Source organism: Acytostelium subglobosum (genome assembly GCF_000787575.1).
Source record: "Acytostelium subglobosum LB1 DNA, scaffold: scaffold6, whole genome shotgun sequence".
Lineage (NCBI taxonomy): Eukaryota > Evosea > Eumycetozoa > Acytosteliales > Acytosteliaceae > Acytostelium > Acytostelium subglobosum.
The window spans coordinates 36,131-62,494 of NW_012236532.1; the positions used below are offsets into that span (position 1 = coordinate 36,131).

The 26,364-nt window shown below is 48.0% G+C and overlaps 7 protein-coding genes across 7 annotated transcripts; 3 read left to right on the top strand and 4 right to left on the bottom strand.

Annotated features, from left to right (window-relative positions):
• Positions 1 to 545: 545 nt before the first annotated feature.
• On the bottom strand, positions 546 to 4,914 carry SAMD00019534_033280 (hypothetical protein; the record flags this gene model as incomplete). The annotated part of the gene is made up of 4 exons (XM_012904220.1): positions 546 to 4,052; positions 4,145 to 4,270; positions 4,343 to 4,531; positions 4,597 to 4,914. The coding sequence occupies 4 exons, from the start codon at positions 4,912 to 4,914 to the stop codon at positions 546 to 548; spliced, it is 4,140 nt and encodes a 1,379-aa protein (XP_012759674.1).
• Positions 4,915 to 5,807: 893 nt separating this feature from the next.
• On the bottom strand, positions 5,808 to 9,399 carry SAMD00019534_033290 (hypothetical protein; the record flags this gene model as incomplete). The annotated part of the gene is made up of 6 exons (XM_012904221.1): positions 5,808 to 6,220; positions 6,284 to 6,658; positions 6,741 to 7,506; positions 7,585 to 7,816; positions 7,883 to 9,296; positions 9,366 to 9,399. The coding sequence occupies 6 exons, from the start codon at positions 9,397 to 9,399 to the stop codon at positions 5,808 to 5,810; spliced, it is 3,234 nt and encodes a 1,077-aa protein (XP_012759675.1).
• A 709-nt stretch (positions 9,400 to 10,108) lies between these two features.
• On the bottom strand, positions 10,109 to 11,296 carry SAMD00019534_033300 (hypothetical protein; the record flags this gene model as incomplete). Its single annotated transcript, XM_012904222.1, has 1 exon — positions 10,109 to 11,296. The coding sequence occupies one exon, from the start codon at positions 11,294 to 11,296 to the stop codon at positions 10,109 to 10,111; it is 1,188 nt and encodes a 395-aa protein (XP_012759676.1).
• Positions 11,297 to 12,535: 1,239 nt separating this feature from the next.
• Positions 12,536 to 13,582, top strand: SAMD00019534_033310 (hypothetical protein; the record flags this gene model as incomplete). Its single annotated transcript, XM_012904223.1, has 3 exons — positions 12,536 to 13,040; positions 13,108 to 13,258; positions 13,345 to 13,582. 3 exons carry the CDS (start codon positions 12,536 to 12,538, stop codon positions 13,580 to 13,582), a joined length of 894 nt encoding a protein of 297 aa, XP_012759677.1.
• Positions 13,583 to 14,000: 418 nt separating this feature from the next.
• On the top strand, positions 14,001 to 19,595 carry SAMD00019534_033320 (hypothetical protein; the record flags this gene model as incomplete). Its single annotated transcript, XM_012904224.1, has 3 exons — positions 14,001 to 14,713; positions 14,781 to 19,318; positions 19,387 to 19,595. The coding sequence occupies 3 exons, from the start codon at positions 14,001 to 14,003 to the stop codon at positions 19,593 to 19,595; spliced, it is 5,460 nt and encodes a 1,819-aa protein (XP_012759678.1).
• A 252-nt stretch (positions 19,596 to 19,847) lies between these two features.
• On the top strand, positions 19,848 to 23,737 carry SAMD00019534_033330 (hypothetical protein; the record flags this gene model as incomplete). The annotated part of the gene is made up of 3 exons (XM_012904225.1): positions 19,848 to 20,563; positions 20,643 to 23,425; positions 23,493 to 23,737. 3 exons carry the CDS (start codon positions 19,848 to 19,850, stop codon positions 23,735 to 23,737), a joined length of 3,744 nt encoding a protein of 1,247 aa, XP_012759679.1.
• A 79-nt stretch (positions 23,738 to 23,816) lies between these two features.
• On the bottom strand, positions 23,817 to 25,976 carry SAMD00019534_033340 (hypothetical protein; the record flags this gene model as incomplete). The annotated part of the gene is made up of 2 exons (XM_012904226.1): positions 23,817 to 24,588; positions 24,658 to 25,976. The coding sequence occupies 2 exons, from the start codon at positions 25,974 to 25,976 to the stop codon at positions 23,817 to 23,819; spliced, it is 2,091 nt and encodes a 696-aa protein (XP_012759680.1).
• Between the last annotated feature and the right edge of the window lie 388 nt (positions 25,977 to 26,364).

Consider the following 26,364-nt stretch of genomic DNA (forward strand, 5'->3'; position numbering starts at 1 on the left):
CTAGTGAGTGGTCACCTTAGGATACTCTTTGGGTTGGGGAAAAAAGGTAGATGTATAAATAACAGATGACAAACCTGTTACTTTTGAACTGAATGATTGATTGGATTGATTGATTGATAGAGTTAATTGCGTATAATGCTTTGATTGTATGAATATATAAAGATAATAAGATATAAATATATATATATATGAATGACTACGAGTGAGTGAGTAAGTAAGAGTGATTAAGTAAAGCACGTGAAGAGAATGAGATGTTGTGAAGTGAAGCGAGTGAATCGTCTCTAAGCTTGTTGTGAAAAAAACTCACAAATTTGGCTCGTTCGGTCTGTGACACACCAAAACAAATAACAAAACTAAATTATTAATAATTGGACACGTCAATGAAAGAACTCAAAGACAACACAACACCACTCACACACACTGAGACTCATTTTGGAGTTTTGAGTTTTCCGAACGAGTTGTCCTGAAATCTCAAGATGGAATGACTCATGTATCATTGGTTCAACTAAACTGTACATGTATTGATGATTGATTAATGGATGACACTACTTCTTCTTTTTGGTGGACTTGGAAGAGGACGAACCAGATCGTTTGGTTCGCTTGTTGGAGGTGCTGCTGGGCGTGTCATCAGAGTCGACGCTGATGGCGGTGGTTGGCGAGGGCGCAGGTAGTGGTGATTGGACCGGTTGTTGTGGCGCGTACATTGGCGCCTGTTGGTAGCCCATCTGTTGAGCATTCATTGGCATGCCCATCTGTTGTTGTGGCGCATTCACGCCAGTTTGAATTGGAATCATCTGTGGCTGTTGCATCATTTGAATGTGTGGCGTTTGTTGTTGTTGTTGCTGTTGTTGTGGTGCATATTGTTGCATTGTCTGTTGTTGTTGTTGTGGCTGTTGTTGTTGTTGTTGAGCGTATTGTTGCTGTTGCTGTACAAATTGTTGTTGTTGTTGCTGTGGTTGAGGTTGTTGTTGCATCGGTTGCTGCTGTTGTTGGATTGGTTGTTGTTGCGCGTTCTGCATCTGTTGATACTGTTGTTGATACTGTGTGTTTTGTGGCTGTTGTTGTTGGATTGGTTGTTGTTGCATCGGTTGTTGCTGTTGTTGGATAGGTTGCTGTTGAATGGGCTGAGGGATGTTGGTCTGCAGCGGGGACTGTTGGCCAACGCCACCATTAACAGACATCTGTCGCTGTAGCTGTTGTTGTTGTAATTGCGTGGCCGGGTTCACAACTCGTTGTTGCATGTTCAAGTTGTTCATGAGTTGTTGTTGTGTCTGTTGCTGCTGCTGCTGTTGGTTGAGTTGTTGATAGTGCTGTTGTGGTTGGTTCGCCTGTTGGAAGTGTTGCTGCGTCGTCTGTTGCTGTTGCTGTTGTTGCTGAGGTTGTTGTTGGGTGTACTGTTGCATGACAGGCTGTTGTTGAATACCTTGCTGCTGTTGTTGAGGGATGTTTTGTTGTTGTATTGGTTGGTTCTGGAATTGCTGTTGCTGATTGGGCTGCACGTTATACGTCTGAGGCATCTGCATTGCGTTCTGCTGTTGTGCAGGGGCAACCTGCTGCATGTTCTGTTGGATGTTTGGTTGTTGTTGTTGGTTCGGGAAGGTGTTGGCAACAAACTGTGGCTGCTGGGTCTGTTGTTGCTGCTGGGTGACTTGCTGCTGCTGCATCTGAGGCTGAGTGAACTGCTGTTGCTGCTGGGCAAACTGTTGCGCTTGTGGCTGGCCCAGCTTCTGCATGTTCTGCATGTTCTGCAGCATCTGTTGCTGGTTGTTTGGTATGCCCTGTTGCCCGACGACCGTGTTGTACTGCTGCTGCATGGTCTGAGGCGACTGCATGTGCTGGCCCTGCTGCTGCATCGTCTGCTGCATGTTGGGCTGCTGCATACCTGGCTGTGCCTGTATGTGTTGAGGTGGCTGCTGTTGCTGGCCCACAATCTGGGGCTGCTGTCCATGCAACTGTGGAGCCTGCAGTGGCTTGGTAATGATCTGAGGCGGCTGCTGTTGCTGGCCCACAACTGTATTAAATTGCTGTTGCTGAATCCTCTGTTGCTGGGCGACTTGCTGCTGCTGCTGCGTCATCTGGGGACTTGGACTCATGGCCATGTTGCCGCCAGGCGATGGCTGAGGCGGCTGCTGGACGATCTGCGGCGACTGGTTAGGGTACTGGTTCATCTGAGGCTGCGACATGTTCTTGGCAATGGGCGGCTTGTACTGTGCGTTCAGCGGCATGGTGTTGCCGCGAGTCGGCTGGTTGGGCGAGGTGTTCATCTGGTTCGGCACCATGACACCCTGGTTCTGCTGCGGGACGACCGGAGTCATTGGCGTATTTGGAGAGTTTGGCGTGTTGGGCGTCGGCGTGGACTGCGAGCTGGTGATGCTATGCACACCGGCGGCCGGTGACGCTTGCTTCACGAGCACAAACTCTGGCATCAGATAGCCCTTTAGTATGTTGTCGCGGAACGAGAGGATCAGTGTCCTGCCCTGCAGCTCGACAATGGCAAAGTACTTCTCGTCGTGCAGTTGTTTGGTGAAGCGGTTGTACTCATCGTCGGGGATGCTTGGATGCGGGTGGCGCGTGAAAGTCAACATGATGTTGTTCTTGGCCTGCGCAAGCATGTCATTCTCCTGGATCTGTGCTCTGATTATCAGCGTCTCTGGCCAGCCAGCAAACAATGAGTCATAGTGTGATCGATTGGCCACATTGGCCGACACTTGTCCCAACAAGATGGTCTTGGACTCATTCTGGAAGCCCAAGAATCCAGACCACACTGCGTCGGTAGGCTTGTTTGGTATGACTGATTGTTGCTTTTGTTGCTGTTGTTGTTGCATGAATTGTCCGGGATGTTGTTGTTGCTGTTGAGTCGGAGGCGACGAGGTCATTGGCACGGTAGGTACGCCCAGTGGCGACGGCATGGGGTTGGGTGGAGTGGCCGGCGATTGTTGTGTGCCAATGCCTGGGAATGACTGGGCGGATGGCTGTCTGGCTACCTGAGGCGGCATTGGTCGCTGGCCAGCGTTCGGTTGCTGATTACCAACGGCGTACTGCTGTGGCGGCTGTGGCACAGGCGATTGCTTGGCGACTTGAGGTGGGGGCGGCTTCAGGATGGGCGCCGCGGGCTTGAATACCTGAGGCGACTGAATGCCTGGTTGTTGCTGCGCATTGTTGTTGATGACGTTGGTCGTCTGTGGGTTGGCGACATATGGTGATGAGGGTAGTGGCGACGCGTCCATGTTGACCTGTGGCTGCTGCATCATATTGCCGGCAGCGGGATGCTGCATGTGCGGTACGCCTGGCTGCGGTTGTGTCTGAGTTGTCTGTGGCGTCTGATGCTTTTGGGAGTAGTGCGCAAACTGTTGATGTAGGTGATGCTGTGATTGTGGAGGAGGTAGTGTTGTCTGGTGTGGCTGTTGCTGAATGGTAGTATTGCTCTGATTGACATCGATTATCTCTTGAGGCTGTGGCGCCATTTGAGTGTTGGGGATGGAAGAGGCTGATGGTATGGGATTGGCCAGACCCGGTGTGTTTGGTGCCGCCTGCGAGGGAGAGGCAGTAGTGGCCATCGCCACGTTTGGACTGAGGTATCCATTCATATTGGGCTGTGTGGCCATCGCAGTCTGAGGTGACAACAATGATACTGTGTTGTTGTTGACGTTGTTCAGATTGTTGTTGATGAGGTTAACATTGTTTTGTTGGTTATTGACGTTGTTGTTCATGTTGACATTGACGTTGTTGTTGTTGTTGTTGTTATTGTTGTTGATGTTTACAGTGTTGGCTGGAGCGCCGCCAGCGTTGAAGCCAGGTTGATTGGGGAAGTTGGGCGATGCGATGCCTGCGTTCGTCGTCGTGGTTGGTGTGGGGAATGTCGCAGGAGCAGCTGCAGCTGCTGGCACTGCAGAAGTATCATTGATGGTGACCTGAGGAAGACCTCTCAGGCGAACAAAGCTCGAGTTGTCGCCAAATGATACATCCTCCATATTGTCACACTTGGACTTGTCATAAATGTCCTGGAGGAACTGACTCTTCTGCGGACATATGAACGAGAGTTGGATCTTTTGCTAAAGTTATTGAATGATTGAAAGAGTGAGCAATGAGTGTCACATGACAGAGGTGGAACTGATCACATGACCAAAGTAGGTTGTGGACATACCTGTACAAACTCATCAATGTGCTTAAAGCAATCGCCAAGGTTACACAGACGACATGCGGACATCCTTGGCACACTGTTTGATATCAGGATGAAGCACTTCTCATGTGCACTCTTCTTTAGACTTATCTAATGATGGTGTGTATGCGAGTGAGTATGGATGATGTTCACTATTGATGATGAGTGATTGATTGAACTTACCTTTAATGCAGCGCACAGTCCTTCGGACACGGCATTACCGGTGGTGTAGCCTCCACCAACCAACTTTGTGCTACACATACAAGAGAACAACTTGCGGACATCATTTGTAAAGTCCGATGAGTGTACAATGTAGTCGGCATAGGGTGGATAGTCTCTAAAGAATATCAATCCATAGTCTATATTGTCAGTCTACGAGTGATGGGATGGTTAGTGATTGATTGAGTGATTGCAATCACTCACGATGGACGACGTACCTTTGAGCTCTTCTCCAAAGATGATATCAGAGGATCGATGTACTTCTTCTTGGCTTGCTCAAAGAATGGCGCCATCATGGCGGTGGTGTCCATGATGAAGATGACTTGTTTGGTACGTCGGCTGTCTGTTGTGGACATGGATGAGGTGTTGGCCGAACTCTGATCGCCAGACATGTTGTTGGCCAGGTATGATCCATCGTTGCCAGAGGCAGCCATTGACTGCTGGCCATCATTCTGTCCGAACCACTGTTGTTGCTGTGGTTGTTGTTGTTGTTGCAGTTCCATTGGTTGTTGCATCATAGTGCTGTCCGATGCCATTGGAAGCTCATTAATATGAGATGATGGTGTCGTAGTTGTCGTCGTTGGCACCGAGTAAGAATTATTATTAACTACGCCACCATTCATATAAGAATGGTTGTTGTATTGAACCAGAGGTGGTGCAGCGGTTGACATATTATAATTGATTGATTGATTGATTAAAGATCTTCTTTGTCTATGTACAGTCTGGTCTGGTCTAGTCTGGTCTGATCTGGTATGCCTCTTACACAATTACTATTACAATGATCAAGTGTTTTGTTTGTTTGTTTGTTTAAGATTGATTGATTGGTGTATGAGTGAGTGAGAGTGATTGTCGGACTTGTTGATGTGATGCGTGTCAATCAAACAAAAGAGGGAAAAAAAAGGATAAAGATAGATAGATAGATATAGAGATAGATAAAGAGAGTGAGAACAGAAGAAGCAGAATCGTTGGTAACTGGACTGAACTGAAGTGAACTGAAGTGAGAGATGAGAAGTGTTAGTGTGGTGTTGTGTGTGTTTGTTTGTTTGTGAGTTGTGTTATTGTTTGTTTGGTTGTCTTTGTGAAACCAAAGATGGAGGTGGGGTGTTCATGAGCACCAACCACCCATCGCTCTCAACCTAAATCACCCAAAATCAAAATGTTCACGTGAATGAAAAAACTAGTAAACGACAACAACACCATTGATGGTTTGTCCCAGGAATCGTGTGCGGACATGGCCGATCCGTGTCCCGAACTTGCAAACCGGGGTTGGTGCGCGGGTGGGTGTTGTCCAGTCGAAACCTTGTTTTAACCTTAAGGTTGTTTTGTGTTGTGATTGGTACATGATCATCCAGTAGATGTCAATTTAATAAGTTAGTGATTGATTGTTTGATTGATTGATTGATTGATTGATTGGAATGGGTTGAGCGCACTACTTGAGCATGGCGAGTATCTTCTTGGTCACTTTTTGGATGGATGGATGTGGCGATGAACTGTTGAGTTTGCCAAGTAGTGTGTTTAGGTCTTGGCTGATGAGATACTTTCGATGATCATCTTTGGAGGTTGATGAGGTGGATGATGATGATGCCAATACTAATATAATCTTGATGGCAGCCATCTGAGGTGCAAGTTGTATATAGTCCAACTTTAGATACTCCTTCAATAGTGGAACTACAAAGTTATCGGCTACAACAGTGTTCTGATTACTGCTGTTATGAATGAGCATTGATACTGCCTCCAGTCCCAACAATCTCAACGTATCAAAGTTTGAATCCATCAATGATATATACTTCTCCAACACTCTCTCCCTATGCGCGCCATCATTAATCAACTCTTGAGTGTAGGCTGTACATTGTTTGAATGAGTTAGTGAATGAGTGAATGAGAGGATGATGTTGGACAAACATACTTAATGGAAGTATCCTTGAGAGTGCAGAGGCAACGCGAAGGTCAAAGCCATCGTTGGTGGATTGGACAAACATTTCGACGAGGATCTCGGCACCGCCAATCTTGACAAACTCGTCGAGTGCGATGGGTGACTCGAGTAGCATGGTCAGACACCAGACGATTTGGAGCTTGATGAGTTCATTCTGTGCCGACGACATCTGTTTGATCAATAGTGGTATGCCACCCTTGGACACGATCTCCTGTATGTTGGCATCACTATGCGCCAACACCTGAAGTATCTTTATCGTGGCGAACTGCAAGTTCTCAGACCTCTCCTGCAGCAGCTGCAACAGAGCATTGACTCCCAACACGTTGCGGAACACAGCGTTGAGGTCATCTAGATAAGTCAATGTGAGTGGTGTGAGTTAGTCATTGTTGGTGTTGTCGAGAGGAGTGGCCGCGGGCTCGGAAACACTTACTGTTGTTGAGCATGTTACTTATTGAGCGAAGGGCTACTAGTTGGATGTCTTCGATGTTGGTGCCAACGAGTTGGAAGAGTAGTCCAAAGACATTGAGATGTTGGAGGTAGGGTAGGTTGTCATCACTCCTACATACAACTTCGATGGCCGATGAGGCTCGCGTGAGGTTGTTGAGCGTGGGCGATGAGATCAGGTCGTGGCATATAGCGATGATCTTTTGTATCTTCTCCTTCTTGTCCATGTCCAACACGGTGACCGATGGTGACACGTAGCGTGGTGAGTTGGGTGGCGGCAGGTGATCGCCTGCTGACGCGGGAGTCGACGACTCTGGTGTCTCGGCAGGCTTCTGGAATCGCTGCAGCGTGTGAATGGGCTGGCGCAACACCTTGATGATCGTCTGGAAGGTGGGGCGCGAGGCCGGGTCGATCGAGATACATAATCTAATCAATTTGTCGATAGTGAATGGGCAGTTGGCCAGTGAGGGACGGACGTAGTGCGAGTAGCCATTGACTACATTGCACTTGAGGTCAGACAGCTTGAGCTCGCGGGCAAACATCTCCCAGAGCAGCACACCAAAGCTGAACACATCGACCTTGGTATCATAGCCACCCTTGCCACCAGACAGCACATGGAATAGTTCCGGGGCCATGTAGTGTGAGTGCAGCACCTTGTTATTGATTGGATGCAACAGCTTGTTCTTGACAGTCTCGTCTTTGAGTCCTGCGAATCCATAATCTTTGATGAAGACCTTCAGGTCTGAGTTCAACTACGTCATCATGGAACAAGTGGAGTGAGTTAGGTCACGTGATTGATTGAGTGGGATGGTTTCAACCAACCAACTTACAAGGATGTTCTTTGGGTGGATGCTTCGATGAACGACATTGAATGAGTGAAGGAATGCGAGGGCCGAGGCAATCTCTTCGGACACACGCACGATGAATGGTAGCTCGGTACGTTCATCCAGATTCTTCAGGACGATATCCAAGTTATTGCCAGTGACGTACTCTGAATATGTATTGAACGTCGAAGTGAGCGATGCGCCCATCAGTGGCAATATGTTTGGATGCTTCATTGTGCTGTGGGATGGGATGGTTAGTATTGTGGCCAGGACAAGACTCACGCAATCAAACTGAGATACTTACACTAATGTCTCAATCTCGTTGAAGAGTACTGGTGTTGACTGAGCTGTGATGTGTGTCCAGCACTTGCCAACGATGCGCTTCTCTTTGAAGATGCCGGCACGCGATGTGGTACCATGGTTACCAAAGCCAATGATGTCTTTGGTGTTGATCTCGTTGCTGATGTACCAAGGCTTCTCGGTGATGGGTGGCATGGCCGTGGCGACGTAGCTCTCGTCTATCTCGCCCTCGCACAGGATCTTCTGCACGAGGTCATCGTCGACCTGTTGTTGCAGCTGCAGATGCTTGAGGTTCTTCAGCTCCTCTGGCGACATTGTATAGTGTTGCTGTGATAGGTATGATGACTGGCGTGACTGTTGTTGCTTGCCTACTGATGCCGATGGGTTCGACTCCTTGAACTGTGTGATCATCTCATCGAGTACGCGATCGGCTGAGGCCAGACTTGGCGACAGTGGGTTGGCCGAGAGAGTGGCGATGGGTGTGGGTGGACGTGGCGAGGCCATGGTGATGTCCACTGGCGCATTCAGCTTGGATGCGGGACGCACCGTTGCCGTGCCAGACGTAATCACTGGTGCGTAGGGCTGGCTTGGCGCCTTGACCAATGGTGTGCTCGAGACTGATGATGGCTGAGACTTTGTCTTGTCCTCAGAGTACTCGCTTCCAAACGAGTTGATCATGAGATCCAGTGTGTCTGCCGCATCGATCGCCTCTCTGGCAAGTGTGTTGGCTGGTGACTTCTTGGGTGGCTGTGACTGTGTTAGTGGCTGTGGCTGTGGCTGTGACTGTACCAGTGGGGATGGTGGCTGTGTAACTGGCTTGTTGAGGTGGCTACTGATCAGCTGATGTGCACTTGGTGCTCGCTTGCCCTGTTGTGTGTACTTCCAGTAGAACGACTCCAGGTCCATCAGGGTGGACTCCAAGTCGAATGTGGAGGTCAGTCGCATCAGCTTGATGCGCGAGTCTTGCTCCTGTTGGTCGGTGGCATGCTCGGTCTTTGGCAACGAGTCATCGCTGGCCGACATATCATTGAGTAATGTCTCCAAGTAGTCAAAGTGGTCTCCAGTCACCTTTGACATCCTTCTCTTGTGTTCCGCCTCGCTGATCGCTGCGGCAGTGGCCGCGGCATTTGGCTGTGTCGAGTTCACAGACTCTTTCTTTGGTGTGGCTGCTGTAACATTGGCTGGTGTTGTTGGAGTGGTGTTTGTTGTTGTCGAGGTGGATGTGGATGTGGGTGTGGATGTTGTGGCTGCCCCTGATGGTGGCGCTGCTGTGGTGGAAGTGGTGGGTTTGGCTGGACTGACCACTGGTGTATCGCCAGTTGCCTTTGAATTCAAAACATTGTCCGTGGAAGATGATGTTGGTTGTCTGAGCTTGTGATCAATGATCATCTCCTCCAACAGCTCGTCCAAGTAGTGATCTGTGTGTATCCAAGTTTGTGTGATCAGTATGATTGCCCTCCATCCATCCAATCACATCATACACCTACCTGATATATTATGAGTTGTCAATGATGTTGCCATTGTTTACAACTAACTATAAATATATATTATATATATTAACTTAATTGATTGATTGATTGTTTGATTGAATGAATGAATGATTTAATGATGGATGGATGAATGGATAAAGATGATGTAAATCTTGTTGTGAGGTAATGAATGAACAGTTCCACTGCCCTTTCATCATCAGCTACAGACCAATTTAAATCAAAAACACCTGATTTTATTTGAAGTGTTTGTTGATCAATCGACCACCTCTGGACGGTGGACCAATATGTGATGTGGGTTCACACCAACTTGCTGAAGTATTGATTGATGATGGCGTGTGTGTTTTGTTTGGTGGGTGGGGGAAGGAGGGAAGGAAAGAAGGGCGGGGATTGATTGTTGTTGCCCAACTTGAACAGAGCATTGTGATCGATGGATTGATGGATTGATAAATATACAATATGTGGATTGATTGTTGTTGCCTCCTAAGTGGCACTTCCATCATCATCATCATTGTCAATTGTCTGGACTTGACTACCTCCTCATCTATCTTTGGCGTATGCCAAACTACTTGGGTGCCATGGCCGTGCCGCGGCTCATCCATTGTCCTGAGACCTTGTCTGCCTGCCTGCCTGCATGCATGCCTGCCTTGCTTGATGCTCTACCTCAATAACAACGAATGATCATTCGTTGTTATGTCTTGTCAATAGTGATGTTTGTCTCCTGGGTCGTTGGGGCTTCACGCCTAAAGCCTGATAAGGACAGATCCAAGGATCTCTTGTCTCTTACGCATCAGCTTGTCAAGGTTGGTGTTGACATTCTCTGGCATGTCCTTGTCGGTGGGGATGTTGTGAAGGATGGTGAGGATCTCCTTGTCCAACTTGGCGATGCGGCGATGAGGCCACTTCCTGCCCAAGGCTGCCTCCTTCCAACGTTTGCTCAATGTCGACGTGGGGATCTTCAACAGCTTGGCGGCCTCTGACTGCGGCATGCACAGATACTCAGAGATATCAACGTAGCGAGGCTGCTCTTTGTTATTGGCCATCTGGATTGCTTGCTCCTCCAGTGTTGGAACGGTGGCTAGGATGTTTGACGAGTTGGAGACCAAGTTGTCCTGGCTCTGGCCTTGGCTCTGGTTATTGTCGGTCGGTTCAACTGATGTCGCAGGGGTTCTGAGCGTGATGTTGGCTGGTGTGACTTCGCGAATGTCATTGGAGTTGTTGGAGTTGGAGGATGGTGTTGATATTGGGATGCCAGAGTTGGACTGATTGGGCGGCAGTGGATTCAAGTAGTGATGGAAATGTGATGGGATCTTGTCACGGGACAATCCCATGTGTGTTGAGAATGGTCTCTGGTATGGATGTGAAGATGATGTTGATGACGAGGATGAAGAGGGAGTTGAGTGCATGGTTGAGGAGGAGGATGAAGGGTTAGTGGAGGAGGAAGAGGTTGATGATGATGAACCGGATGCATTGGAAGACTTGTCAACAGGCGAGTTTGATTGATGTGTTGTATATGGAACGAATTGGTATGTGGAGGGGAAAGGAGGTGGAGGCAATGATGTTGGTGCTGGCATTGTTATATCATTGGCCGAATCATTCAATACATTATCATCACTCCTCATGTCCTCATCATCACCGGTGATCTCATCCTCAAAGTCGTCATCCTCATCATCATCATCATGGTGATTATGGTCTGCGGCTATGTTGGCAAGATGTGGTGGCAGGGAACTATTCCTGGCCGAGCGGCGAGTTCTATTAGTCTTGATTGGGGAGGATTGTTGTTGCTCAAGTTGCTCATTTTGTTGGTAATGTTGTTGATGATGTTGATGTTGTTGATGTTGATATTGATGTTGTTGAAGATGTGGCGGTGTATGTGAAGGCGAGGAGGATGACTCAGCCTCCACTAAAGGTTGAATTGGCATGGATGACATCTTAAATGTTGGCTATTTAATGGATTTGATTGGATTGGTCGGTGCAAGGTAGGAGGTAGAGGCTGGTGTTAGGGATTGGCGTGAGCGCGCGCGCGGAGAGACGCGAGGATGGAAGTCGAGGAAAATCCGTTGGATGAACAAATAAATATATTAAAACATTCATTCATTCGTTGACTCATCAAATGTAAGTGTTATGGATTGATCTAACGATCGATCGTACGACCGACCGACCGATTGATGACTCTTAATCAATCAATAGATTGTGTTGTTGTTGTTGTTGTTGTGGTCCATATGCAATGTAAAGTAATGGATGATGATGTACCTTGTGCGACACTTTTACAACTTTATTGTTGTTGTTGTTTGTGTTTGATGACGGTTATGGATATGATGACAACGACGACGAAGCTCGTTCCTTTTTAATATTGATTCAGAATGAATTGATGGATGGATGAATGACACTGTCTCACTTACTCTCTACTTTGTTGTCTTTGTTGCTATTGCTGTTGAACAGATATAGTGTACTTAGAATGTAATGGTGACGCTGCATCATTACATGTGCGTGTTATCGAAAGGAAACTTAACGAATTTTCATTGGGTTTTATTCACAGATTCCGAACTTCTTCCAACTTTTGTGTAAGAACCCAACCCTGCTCTCTTTCAAGTTATTCATTAGTTAAATGGATGGATGTTCAAGACAAGTAGACATACCCTTACCCTTGCCCTCGCCCTTGCCCTTGCCCTTGCCCTTGCCCCTACTCTTGGTTAATCCTAAAACTTTCATTCAAGTACCAGGCTAAGACTTCAAAATCAACTTCTTGAACCAACTCATCAAGCATTGAATGAATGATTGATTGAGCAAACTATTGATAAAGAATAGCAAAGATATTTAAATATTATCAAATCTTTGCATTGTAGATCAATGGTAAACAATATTAGTATTATCTTTATCTTGGATACCAGCACCCAAGATACTACTCATGCCTTATGCCCAACATCCTATCAAAGTTAATGGGCAAACATTGCAAAACATGGTATGGGTTGGCAAGAAGATAGTTTTGATCACTTGAAGGCCATCAATCGACCAATCACAACACTATGTAGACATACTTTGGTCTGTCATCCATTACCATTCATTCAAACAACAATCAAACATATACAATTAACATAGAAACAAACAAAGAAAGAATGAAGTTATTGATCACACTCACATTGTTGGCAACATTGATGTTAGCAACATCGATGGCTGCTCCATCAGATTTGACAAAGGTGTATGCCCTGTGGCATTGTGGTGCCGATGGATGCATGTGGAACGAAGCCGTAGATAACTCCTACTTTGATTGGATCGTCAACCGTGGTGATGGCCAGCCCACCGCCAACTTGATCATCTTCTCATTCCTCAACCCAGTGAATGTGCTCAGCTCAGGTGTCCAGGCCGTGCCCGCCGGTCTCACCCCATCAATGATTCAGTACCTCCAATCCAATGGCATCTCGGTCATGTTCTCGATCGGTGGCGAGGAGTGGTCGAGCGAGTGGGACCAAGCACTGGGCCAAGATCCCGTCACTCTCGGTAAGAATGCCGCTGCCATCGCACAGCAGTTTGGCGTTGGCATTGAGATTGATTACGAGAGCGAGCAATCCACTCCACTTCTCGACCAGTTTGTCAAGGCCTACCGTTCAGTCCTGCCAATGGACAACTCTACTTCCGCCACTGATAGCTCACTCCTCACTGTTGACACTGGATCTGGTATGTTATGCTCGCATTATCATACAATGTACATCCCATGTCTAACCTCTCGACCCTCATTATCAAGGAACTGGATACTTGACATCAGTCTCGCAGTGGGCATCAACTTGGTTGGAGGAGGGTCTCATCAACTGGATCAACGCAATGGTCGCAGGTGGACCATACGGATCAATCGGTGAGGCCACTCAGTATTGGGATGAGCATCTCCAGGGTACATCGTAAGTCATCATTCAGATCCAAGATATTTGATTGATTGATTGAATAGAGACTGACAAACACTCATACAATGTATATCAACATATAGATGGGCCAACATACCACCAATGAACCCAGAGCATTTGGTTGTAAGCCTTTACAGTTGTGATGGATCGGCCAACTGCAATGCTTACCCGGGATCAGTGCTACAGGGTGCCGTTGGTTGGGTGCAACAACAAAACACTCGTGGTATCAGCTTCTGGGTTGGTGGATGCGTCAGTCCAACAGTATGCTGCAACAACTGTCCAGGTATTCAACAAGGATCTGAGGCACTTATCTCCAACTAATCAATCAACTTCAATCATTCAATCAAACCCATAAATACAATTGCAAATGTTTGCGAGCAACCCACACAAGTCTCGCGTTACTTCTTCAAACTTGCATGTTCATCCATTCTTTCAAACATTGTTGACACTTTTAAAAGAGATATTTGTTTGTATCTATATATACTTATAAATATTATCAATATATCAATCAATCAATCAATCAATCAATCAATCAATCAATCAATCAATCAATCAATCAGTATAAACAGGTTTTAGTGTATATATATTTTTAGATAGATAGATAGATTGTGAAATAGAATAGAAAGAAAGAAAGATAAGAATGTCATACTTGATATACTTGTTGCAAATGTCGCCTGACAATATGGATACGACTGAGAAGCTTATTCATCAGGTTGTCAATCCCCCGCCACATTATATAATGGTACATCCTACATTGCCAAAAGGCAACTACTTTCTGTTTGGTTGTTACAAGAACACAAAGTTCGATCTCAAGGGCATGCCTCTGAACATCACGCCCGTCGACATCAAGGTCTTCATCGATGTGATCACAAAGGCCACCGCCAACAACTTCCTCAGGCGCACAGTGTTTGACGTCGAGGAGATGCGATTCGGCACCTGTCCAGACAAGTACTACTACGTCGGCAGCAGTCCGTTCGAGGTCGTCAGGGTCACCATTCACGACTTTGACAAGACGCTGGAGGACGTGTGGGCCGACTGCAAGCAAAAGGACGACCTCTATCCCATGGAGATGGACAAGCCGTTGTTCGTGCCCGTCAAGAACGACCCACTCGGCTTTGGCTTTGACGGATCGCTGCTCAGTCAATCGCCCGTAGGCTCTCGTACACCACTGCGTGACGACGCTGGCAAGCTGATCATCCCATCCGGAACGATGTTTGCCGCTTTGAAGCGCAACAGAAACATGTCAGTGCAGCAGCAGTATAGTCCTTGGAAGGTCACGGCTGAGAACCCATCGCTGTTGCAATGGATCGATGCAGTCTCTGTGGAAATCTTCCTTGGCAAGATAAAGAACAATGAATCAGTCCAGAACCGACCACCCAAGCATGACTTCAAATCAATGACCATCCTCAAGGGCTACCTAGATACCATATCTCGTGAATTCCCATTCAGATTGTAAGTGTCACTCAATCATTCAATCAAACGATCACTAACTCACACTCAATCAATCAATCAATGATAGTTGTCCAACTGCTGAAACACAACTCTTCCGTAACCTTCGAAATGATTTGGACTTGTTGCCTCCAGTGGAGTTGGCAATGATTATAATGACCAACATTGAAGCAAAGGCAAAGGCAAATAATGAACTTCCAGACTATCCTAAATTGAACCTGCTGCGCACTCTGATGCTGTTCTCCAACATTAAGGACGACACATTCTACCAGGTGCTCAAGTGGGTCATCCAGAAACCCGAGCTCAATGACACAGACTTGGAGACGATCTCGCGTCTAATCGCTCATCGCCCGCAACTCAGGACCATGAGGCGACCGATCAAACTCAAGCTGGTGCCCTCCATGCTAAAGCACTTCCGCGCGCACTACCCCGCCGACTTTGAGACGCCCCAGCTGACGTTGGCGGCCATCGCCGGTATCATGGACAAGCCCAAGTTCTTTAATATCTTGTACTATCCAGAGATCGACACGCCGTACCCCACCACGCTCGACGCCATCTGCTTGCTGTCTCGTTTCCGTTTCAAGTCACAGGTCGTGCCGCTGATTCTGCAGGGCGACAAACAGTACTTTGTCAATAATCCCAAGAGCAATCCACTGTGGTCTCTGGCGCACAACCGATCGGCATCAGTCGACAATGAAAATGCCGCGGAGCTTATTAACAGTCTAAAAGTGATGCGTGGCTTCCATGCAGAGATCCCGCCACACCTGCCCGACCTCGACTACATCTGCCTGTACACCAACAACAGCTACCTGCTCAGCACACTTCTCTCCAGTGGTTTTGATATGCCCAAGCGCGCGCCGCATCCGCCCGACTGGCCCGAGTACTGCAGCACGCTGGGAATGATCATTGAAGACCGTGACGTATCCGCCATGCTGCACTTTACCCACAACCACGTGCTGTATCATGTCTGCGACCATGTCATTGTCGACGCGATCAGCGAGGAGGAAGAGGAAGATGACGATCACGAGTTCATGAATTGTTTGATGAGGATGAGGTTTAAGGATTCACAATGGCCGCTCTACATCAAGGACACCAAGGTTCCATTCATCTCACTGGCGCACGGTCGTCACAATCTTGAGCCGCTTCTCGACGTGCCCGGCCACGTGTTTGACGACGTACACACGCCCAACATCAACATGCAGCAATGGATCGACGTAGCCCGACGAACCAAGTGCGTTCTCTATGGCAAGGAAATGATTGATCGCATCCCATCGTCAATCAAGATGGTCAGTCTGCTGGACATCTTTGTGTTGTTTGGTCGGGAGTGCGCACCAATGCATCTTCTGGGCGACACGGAGGCGCGCGCATTGCCCAAGCAGACGGAGCAGTTGATCAAGCTGCGTCCAGAGCCCGAGCGCAGGCGCATCTTGCAACACATCTCCGAGTGGAACCATTCAGTGACGGAGACGTCAAAGAAGAAGACGAGCAAGAACAAGAAGAAAAAGAACAAGAAGCAAAAGACGACAGCGAAAATCAGCGAGATATCCGACGACGAGGACGATGATGAGAATGTGATTGTTGGCGACGACGAGGACGACGAGTACATCTTGTATCAAGCCGTGTCAAAAGTTGCAGAGAAGCTCTCTATGGTCTTGCCCGGTGGTATGCCAGGATTTTTTTCGGGCATAGCTCCCTTGGTAGCCCAGAGGCTCGCTATGATTGATGCAGCATCTGAACCTGATGGAATGCCTGATCTTGTGCCAGCCGTGCCACCAACATCCAAGAAACAACCAGCAGCTCCTACCGTTGCTATACCTGCTGGATTGCCTGACTTGGTGCCAGCTCAGCCACCTCCCAGCAACGCCACAGCCAAGAAGCAACCAGCAGCAGCTCCTACAGTTGCCATACCTGCTGGATTGCCCGACTTGGTGCCAGCTCAGCCACCTCCCAGCACCGCCACAGTCAAGAAACAACCTGCCGCAGCAGCTCCTGCAGTGGCTCTGCCCGCTGGATTACCCAACTTGGTACCAGCCGTGTCACCTCCCAGCAACACCACAGCAAAGAAACAACCTGCCGCAGTAGCCCCTGCCGTTGCTCTACCGGCTGGATTGCCCGACTTGGTGCCAGCTCAGCCCCCACCCAGCATCGCATCTGCCAAGAAACAACCGGCAGAAGCCCCTCAAAAACAACCAGCAGCAGCCCCTGCCGTTGCTCTCCCAGCTGGATTGCCTGACTTGGTGCCAGCCGTGTCCCCTCCCACCGTCGCCGCTGCCAAGAAACAACCAGCAGTAGCTCCTGCCGTTGCTCTCCCAGCAGGATTGCCTGACTTGGTGCCAGCCGTTCCTCCTCCCAGCAACGCCAATGCTAAGAAACAACCTGCAACAACAGCTCCTGCCGTTGCTCTCCCAGCTGGATTACCAGACTTGGTGCCAGCCGTTTCCCCTCCCACCGTCGCCGCTGCCAAGAAGCCAGCAGCACCTGCAGTCGCCATACCTGCTGGTTTGCCAGACTTGGTGCCAGCAGTGTCTCCTCCTACTGTCGCTGCAGCAAAGAAACAACCAGCAGCACCTGCAGTCGCCATACCTGTTGGATTGCCTGATTTGATCCCAGCTGTGCCCCTACCCAGCCTCGCCACAGGCAAGAAACAACCTGCAGCTGCTATACCAGCTGGTCTTCCTGATCTGGTGCCTGCTCAGACAAAGAAACAACCACTTATTATCCCTGAAGGATTGCCCGAGCTCGTACCCATTGACGAGCCCCGCGGCACAACCCTGGGATCACCACCCGCACCGGCAGCGGCCACAGCCAAGAAACAACCTGCTGCTGTGCAAGCTGGACTTCCTCCACTGCCTGATCTGGTGCCTGCTCAGCCCACGGTGAAACCTGCTGCGGCAGTGCCTCCACCCGCCGCCACAGCCAAGAAAACACCTGCTGTTGCTGTGCCCGCTGGATTGCCAGAGTTGATACCTGCTGTGCCTCCACCCAGCCTTTCAACTGCCAAGAAACAACCTGCCGTTGCCCCTGCAACTGTGGCAGCACCTCTGCCCGCCGCTGCCTCTGTACCTGGTCTTCCTCCCATACCTGATCTTGTGCCTGCCCAAGCCACTGCAAAGACTCAACCTCCTGCTGCCGCCTCAGCCAAGAAACAGCCTGCAGTCGCTACACCTGCTGGATTGCCCGAGCTGGTGCCTGATGTGCCACCACCCGCGCTGGCCACATCCAAGAAACCAGCAGCACCAGCATCTGCGTCTGGAGTTCCTGATCTGGTCCCTGCTGCTCCCTTGCCCTCACTTGTTAAGCCTGAGGCCAAGCCTGTAGCTCTAGTTGTGGCCGCTGTCAAACAGGCAGCTGTGGCCCCAGCTGTGGCCCCAGCCCCAGCTCCAGTATTGAGTAAGAGGGCCAAGAAGGCAGCAGCAGCCGCAGCCTCCGCCGCAGCAGCAGAAGCCGCCGCAATCGCCGCAGCAGCAGAAGCAGCCGCAGCAGCCATAGCAGCCGCTAAACCTCCTTCACCTCCACCAGTGGTGGCTGACAAGACCAACAACAACAACAACAACAACAGCAACACCAACAATACCAACAACAAAAAGACAACACAGAATGGATCAACAGCATCACAACAACAGCCTGCAGCGTCAAAGCCTGCCTCACCTCCAATGGCCGCAGCAAAGAAGGCAGCGCCAGTACAGGTACCACTCCCACCAAAACCCGTCGAGAGGACTGTTGGCAAGTTCAAGTACAACGAAGCGAATGTCATTGGACAGGGCAGCAATGGCACACTGGTGTACAAGGGCCTGTGTGGCAAGGACCCCGTGGCAGTCAAGGTCATACTCAAGGGCATCAATGGAATCATCGAGAAGGAGGTCGATCAGCTGGTCCAGCTCACAATGGCGGACACCGCTGAGAACCTCGTGCGATACATTGGTCGCGAGCAGGACGACAACTTCATCTATCTCGGCACGTCCCTGTGCGAGATGTCGCTACAGCAGCTCGTCGAGAACCACAAGGATCGATTCAAGGCAATGGACAAGCACGCAATGATCAATGACATTATCAAGGGACTGCGATTGCTTCATCGTCACGATATCGTCCACAACGACCTCAACCCAAGCAACGTCCTGCTCAAAGGCAATCGACTGTGTCTCACAGACATGGGCCTGAGCAAGGTGGCCGTCGAGTCGACATTTGGTGACAGTGGATATCTGCCAGCGGACCAACGAAAGACCACCAAGGTGGACACCTTCTCGCTCGGATGTCTGATCTACTACATACTGACAGAGGGTGGACATCCATTCGGCGACGACGAACCACGCCGCGTCATGAAGATCAGACAGAACGAGTTCGACCTGAGCAAGCTGACCAATGAGTACGCAGTAGACCTCGTTGCACAGATGATTGACAAGGACGCCTCGGTACGACCATCCTTCAAAATGGTACTGCTTCATCCATTCTTCTGGGACATCAACAAGAAGCTCAAGTTCCTCAACTGCATATTGGAGAGCACTCAGGCCAACATCTCGACCACTTCATCATCGACCCTCAACAACTCCATTCTCAAAATGCCATGGAACAAGTTGATCGATGGTGGTATACTTGAATGGCTCAAGAGAGGTAAGATATATGATGCCGATCAATCAACCAATCACATTCAATCAAACTAACAATCCAATCCAATCCAGAGTACCAATATAACTACAACTGTGTGGATGACACTATCAAGTGTATATGCGATACGGTGAAGCATCAACCAAACATGTTCAAGGACAAGGCAAAGAAGATGCCATTCTTTGAGTCACAAGATGCTGCCTTCCTCTACTTTGAGAAGAAACTTCCAACTCTGATCATCAACATCTATCAACACTACCGCGACACTACCTCCACCAACTAGATGACATCCAGCCAATTCATTCACTCATTCATTCATTCAAATAAATCGAAAAAACGATGTAAGGTGCATGTTCAAAATCCGAAAGTATCTTTCATTCGTTCATTAACAAATACAAGATAATACATATATATATACTTATATAATATGAGAGAGTAGAGGATGAAGTACTTAACATATCTCTTAACCGCACAACTATGTGATCCGAGTTCAAGGAGTGAAATGCGTAAAATATTACATAGATTCCAAGAATGGATGAATCCATCACCTTTGGACTTTATACAGCATCCAACGTTGCCAAAGGGCAACTTCCTGCTCCATGGTTGCTTCCCCAACACATCATTCGACTTTGGTGATATGCCCATAACCGTCAGACTGCTGACCAACGAGGAGGTGATCGACGTTGTCACATCGTACACCATAGACCACTTCATTGCCTTTATGGACATTGAGACTACACCCGATAACTTCATCTATGCCGACTGTCCGTTCAGTCCACATCTAATGACAATCGAAAACTTTGCCGCGAAGAAGTTCGAGTTTGACTTGGACCCAACCAGTATCTTCTATCAGGTGCACAAGGGCGTCCCGCTGTTCATCCGATCATCAGACCCCCGAGACCAGACATTTGGCTTCATCCCCAATCCAGCGGCCTTGGAGTTGGCCGACATGGACAACTTGTCCAAGTATCCACATTGCACAGTGTTCACCTCTATGCTGCCCCTCAACCGCTTCCCCAATGCCAGCGAACCATTGATGCGATCCGACCCAGCATTGCAAAACAACAACAACTTTATCAATGGTATGAATGAGTTTGGACATGTGATGATCAACAAAGGTAAACCCTTTGATGACTCAGCGGCTGGATCACTTGTCAAGACCTATCTCCAGTATGCGCCAAACAAGAGCCACATGAGTACAAACAACGATCAAATCTTCTATCACTTCCAACAATTCTATCCATTCGTCTTGTAAGTATTCCATCGTTTCCTCTTACTCAATGATCATTCACTCAATCAATCACTCAATCATTCAATCAATCAATTGAAGTGCTCGAGATGAAGATAATGAAAGAGATAGGAGATGGCGATGTGATGCCATTAAGGATCCAATACTCATGGCGGAGTTCACATTGTTATTCATCTGGAGCATGGCATCAGAGGAGGATTATTGTTCAATTCTGGATACGTTGAAGAAGATCATGATGTTCCTAGACTTTGGTGATCAGATCATCTATCATGCTGTGAGATGGTTGTGCTTTGACCACAAGGTCCATAACTACACCATCGACTATGTCAATGACGTTGTACACTTCATGCCACATATCACAAAGATCAGGGTACCCCTTAATGTTACCCTTATGGAGGGTCCCAATGAACTGATTGGATTCTCCAACGCCGAAATCGCAAACATGTATCCAAAGGGATTCGAAGTCAACAAGTTCAACATGACACTGGCACACTATGCCGCCATCAATGACAATATCGAACTGTTCAAGATACTGTACGCGGAAGAGGAGATCAAGGCGCCATATCCGACAATGTGTGATCTCATACTCCAACTTTCATACCATCAATCACCTTGCCTCAACCATCTTCTTCAGCGCTACCCCAACTACTTTGTCAACAACCCTTCAGTCTATCCACTTTGGTCATTGGCACACAATCGCCGCTGCACCAAAGTGATACCATTCAAACATATGTTGTACCCTGGATTCAAAACGGGCATCCCGCACCTGCCCGACCTGGAGGACCTCTGCGTGGCATATGGCAACATGTTTGTGCTCAAGTACCTGGTCACCAACAACATCACCACTCAAACGAGGATACCTCATTCTCCCGAGCACCCACACCTCTGCTCTGCCCTCGGCATGTTCCTCGCTGACCCAAATAAGAATCATATATTCTTGGCCTTCCGCAATCAAGGCCTTTACGCCGTGACCAAGAAGATTCACGTGTGTGAAGAGACACTAGTCCGCGCGGTCAATGGAACGAGTGAGGAGTTGATGAGGGCGGTGCTCGGCATGAAGTTCGCCAACTCATCTTGGCCATTCTACTACAAGGGCAACACCAAGATACCAATCGCCTCGCTGGCGCTGCCGTGTGTCAACATCGACGCCGTTCTCCACACGCCCAACATGCCGCCCATCGAGAAGCTGATCATCGACTTTGAGCAATGGCAATCAATTGCCAATGAAATCATTTATAGAGACAAACCGTTGACCAAGCTGACACAAGATCATATCAAGCAGTGTAGTCTCCTGGACTTGTTCATGCTCTATGGAGACATCAAAATGCTCTCCAACCAGTTGCTCAAACACTTCACACTGGTCACGCCACAGACAAGGTCACTGATGAAGTATCGTACTGCTAGCGATCGTATGAAGATTATACAGGTCTTTTTGAATATGGATATGCTACTTGATCCACGTGGTGGAGGTGGCGGCGGTGGCGGTGGAGCAGTAGGCAAGTCAAAGAAGAAGAAGAAGAGTGGATCACAGAAGAAGAAACAACCACAGGCAAAGGATCAGCAAGCGAAGCAAACAGCATCAACAGTAGTAGACGATGATGATGAGGGCGATGATGGTGAAGATGATGACAAAGGAGTCGTGAACATGGATGCCCTCAAGGATATCATCAATCAAATTGGGAACGGATCAGTCAAGTCACAATCTACAGATGACGACACAGCATTACAACCTGCCCAACAATCACCAACAACAACAACCACGATCGCAACTACAACAGCTGCTACTCCAATCATCCAACAACAACAAGAACCTGCTCCAGTGGAGCCTACCCCACCACTGCCTCCAAGCCCAGAGGTATCGACACCTCAGCCTACAGTGGCAGATACACAGAAGGCTGTGGAAGAGCCAGTTCCAGTTCATTACGAGCGATCAGTGGGCAAGTTCAAGTTCAGCAAGAAGTTGATCATTGGACGTGGAAGCAATGGCACTCTGGTGTACAAAGGTGTGTGGTGTGACAAGGTGCCCGTGGCAATCAAGCAGTTGTTCAAGGAGTTCAACACACTCATCGATAAGGAGGTGGAGATACTCATTCAACTCACAGCATTGGCCACTGCTACAGACAACTTGGTGAGATTCTTTGGAATGGAGGAGGACGACAACTTCATCTACTTGGCGACGTCACTGTGTGAGATGTCACTCCAGGAGATGGTCGAGGTACACAGGACACGTTTCCAATCATTGAACAAACAGACAATGATCAATGACATTGTGAATGGCGTCCGGTTCCTGCATCAACACAACATCATCCACAATGATCTCAATCCTCGCAACATCCTGTTCAAAGACAAACACCTGTTCATCACTGACATGGGACTGAGCAAGATGTCTGTTGAGACATCATTCGCATTCACTCATGCTCCAAGTGGTCAAGGTGGTTACTTCCCATCAGAGGTCATCAAGGATCAGCGAAAGACTAACTCTGTCGACATCTTCTCACTTGGATGTCTGATGTATTACATCCTCACTGATGGTGGTCATCCATTCGGTGATGAGATCCATCGACGTGTGACCAAGATCATTGACAATCATTTCAATCTCAGTCAACTCACCGATAACTATGCAGTTGATCTCATCACACAGATGATTGAGCATGACTCAGCATCTCGACCAACCATCCAAACAGTGATCAATCATCCATTCTTCTGGGACATCAACAAGAGACAATCATTCATCATCCGAGTGTCACAGAGCATTCAGAACCAATCACATACATTCCTCAACACAACAACCGACAAACAAAAGTATCTTCGTCAATCATGGAACATGTCAATCGATTCCAAACTCTTGGATCAACTCAATCAAGGTATGTACACGGCATTCCATAACTCATTCATCAAAGAAATGACTTATACTAACTCACTCATCAACAGAGACACAATACAACTTCAACAATGTGAAGGACCTTGTTCGATGCATCAGGAACACAACACTCCATCATCATCATCTGTTCACAGACAGCAGCAAGACATCGACATTCTTCACATCACAACAATCAGCATTCCAATACTTTGAACAACGACATCCAACACTTGTACTACACCTATATCACCGACTAAGAGGTACAACTGATGTCGAATCAGATAACCTCAAGGAGTTCTATCCCAACTCACTTTAACAACACCATATTGTATTATTGGAATATATATAAATATTAAGCAGAGATGCAACAACAGCTTTGTGATGGTCTATGTACCTTAGGCAGAAGGTACCTCCTTTGTGGTTGGTGCAGTCTTTCCAGTGGGTGGCTTGGGCACTGCAGGTGGCTGTGTGGGAGCTGGCCAGAAGGCAATGGCATTGACATAGACCTCACCTCCAACAGCCTTGAACGAGTATAAAGCCAAGTCTGCAAAAGCTGTGGCTCTGGGCTTCAAGGTGATCATGATGGTCTTGTCCTGGAGTGTGTTGTAGTAGGGGATGGACTTGTCACTCGACATTGAGCATTGTTCCAACTCAAAGTCACCAAGAAGCTCACCAGCTTTCTTGCTATTGTTGAGTACCTCGAGCTTGACTGTGCCAGTTAGGGCAGTGGTGAAGTAACGCACACCAAGCATGAATGCCCTGGTGGTGTCCTCGAATGGCTGGAACCTGAAGCTAATGGACGATCCATCGGGAACACGCATTGAGTGCACAGTTGGCATCAGATGGTCACGAGCAAATACAGCACCAGACTTGCTGGCCAGCTTGGAAACAGCGATCATCGTACACACCTTGGGCATGATGTAGTTCTCATTGAATGTGTTGGATGGAACCATTCCAACTAGAACGGCATCAATTACACCATCTCTAATGATATTAGGGTTCTGGAATGGTTCGGACTTGTAGTAGTTGGTGACTATTTCCCAGTTTGTCGTGTGGCCAGCGATCACTCCAAGCTTGTGGTTGGGGATGGTGGCAGGGACTCCATAAGCATTCAAGTTTGGATCTTGGTTATTGGTGGGATGGGCATAAAAGTCATAATATTCTCCACTGAATGAGGTCAGTAATGATGAGTTAGTAAGTACAGGAACTATTCCATCTAGAGGGGGTGTTACTTACTCGTGCCAGGTAACACCGAGGTCTAGACTTGTGGTTGGGAACGTAGTGCTGATCACTGTTTTGGTGCTGAATCCTAGCTGGCGAGGCACAACACCAAAGCCATAGGAGAAAGACTCGGTGGCGGCATGAGGCAGGAATTTGTAGACATTGGACTTGTTTGGCACTGGATCGGCTCCAACTTCAGTCTCTACTCTCTCTGAGTTGGGGTAGGCGGGATCGCGGTACGTGGTCTGGATGGACTTGAGGAAACCGGGAGGGTGCTGGGGGTCGATTGTGATCATGATCTGCTTGAGCTCTTTCTGGAACTGGTCTCTGTTTGAATCGTTGAACCAACTTTCCAAAGCATCATATGACAGAGTCTTGTAGTAATCGCTGTCACCTATTGATACATCACGATTCTCAAGCACTGGCGCTCCAACCAACTCGTGGAAGCAATAGCGTGGGTTCATGTAGGAAGTACCCTCGGGGAACAACTTGGAGTCGGAGAGTGACCATAGATCCATGTAGTCAAAGACGAAACGAGCGCAGTATGATCGGAACTTGAGCACCTTGTTGAAGGCCATCCATCCTGGCAGTCCGTTCTCGGCGGTTCGATCTTTGATCAACTGTACACCATGTTTGTAAGTCCTGATTGCATAGTCCATGAAGTCGCGTGGGTACGCGGCTAACTTATCCTTGAAGCCCTTCATATCGATGTTGGTGTAGCCCCAGGCCTTGCCATTTTTGATAACCTCCTTGAGAAGAAGGATCTCTGTGGTGGCAGCCACGGTGAACATGCCCAGCTCGGTCACTCCATAGGTTGGCTTGCGGAGAGCAGAGCCATCCCTTTGGATAATGCTGTTGGTGGCAAACTCGACGGTGGCAAAATGGGCCTTGCAAGAGTCACGCAGTCCCTTCTTGTGTGGTTTGAGAAGCCACTTGTTGTACACGGGGAAGAAGTCGGTCATGGCGGTCGTAATCTTGTTGATCTCTGCTGTGCAGTCCTCAAGATCATCGTTCTCCAGTGCTTCATTGATCATGTTCTTGGTGATTATGCGGAAGCCATCATAGAGCAAGGCTGGGGCACTACCTTGGGCTTGGGCATTTGACCATATGGCATCGATGACAACACCGAATGGTGAACCGACACCAGGGATATTTGAGACCAATCCAACGACGAGTACTTTGAGCATTACATCGTTATCAATTGAATTGTCTCTGGTGTATGGGAAACGACTCGTGTCCACCAAGGCCTTCTCATCAATCATGATTTGGGTCAACTCCTGGGTGACCTTGATCCACTCATCAAAGTTCTTTGGATTGGTAATAGATAAAGACATATTATATTATTATTATTATTTGTATTGTTTGTATGTATGTTGTTAAATATATAAATTTGATCATGATCAAATTTATATAACTTTTTGAAGGCGAACCTAACTGGTCATACCCCATGATGTGACACCATTGAGCGATCAACTGGAATGACACCTAATTCCATTGGGCAAAACCCCAACAGAGCCTTCCAAACACCTATTAATAGAAAAAACGATCGAATCATGATCACTAATCTCATCGAGTGCTTGAACAAACACTGATTCCAAGTGGCCAATCTACAAATTTGAAATATCTTTGAAGGCCTTGGTGATGCATTCCAAACTTCTGTTCAAGGTTATCAAGTGGTTAGTCATATTACTATCTCGATCGTCTAGTTGATCATGAATAATT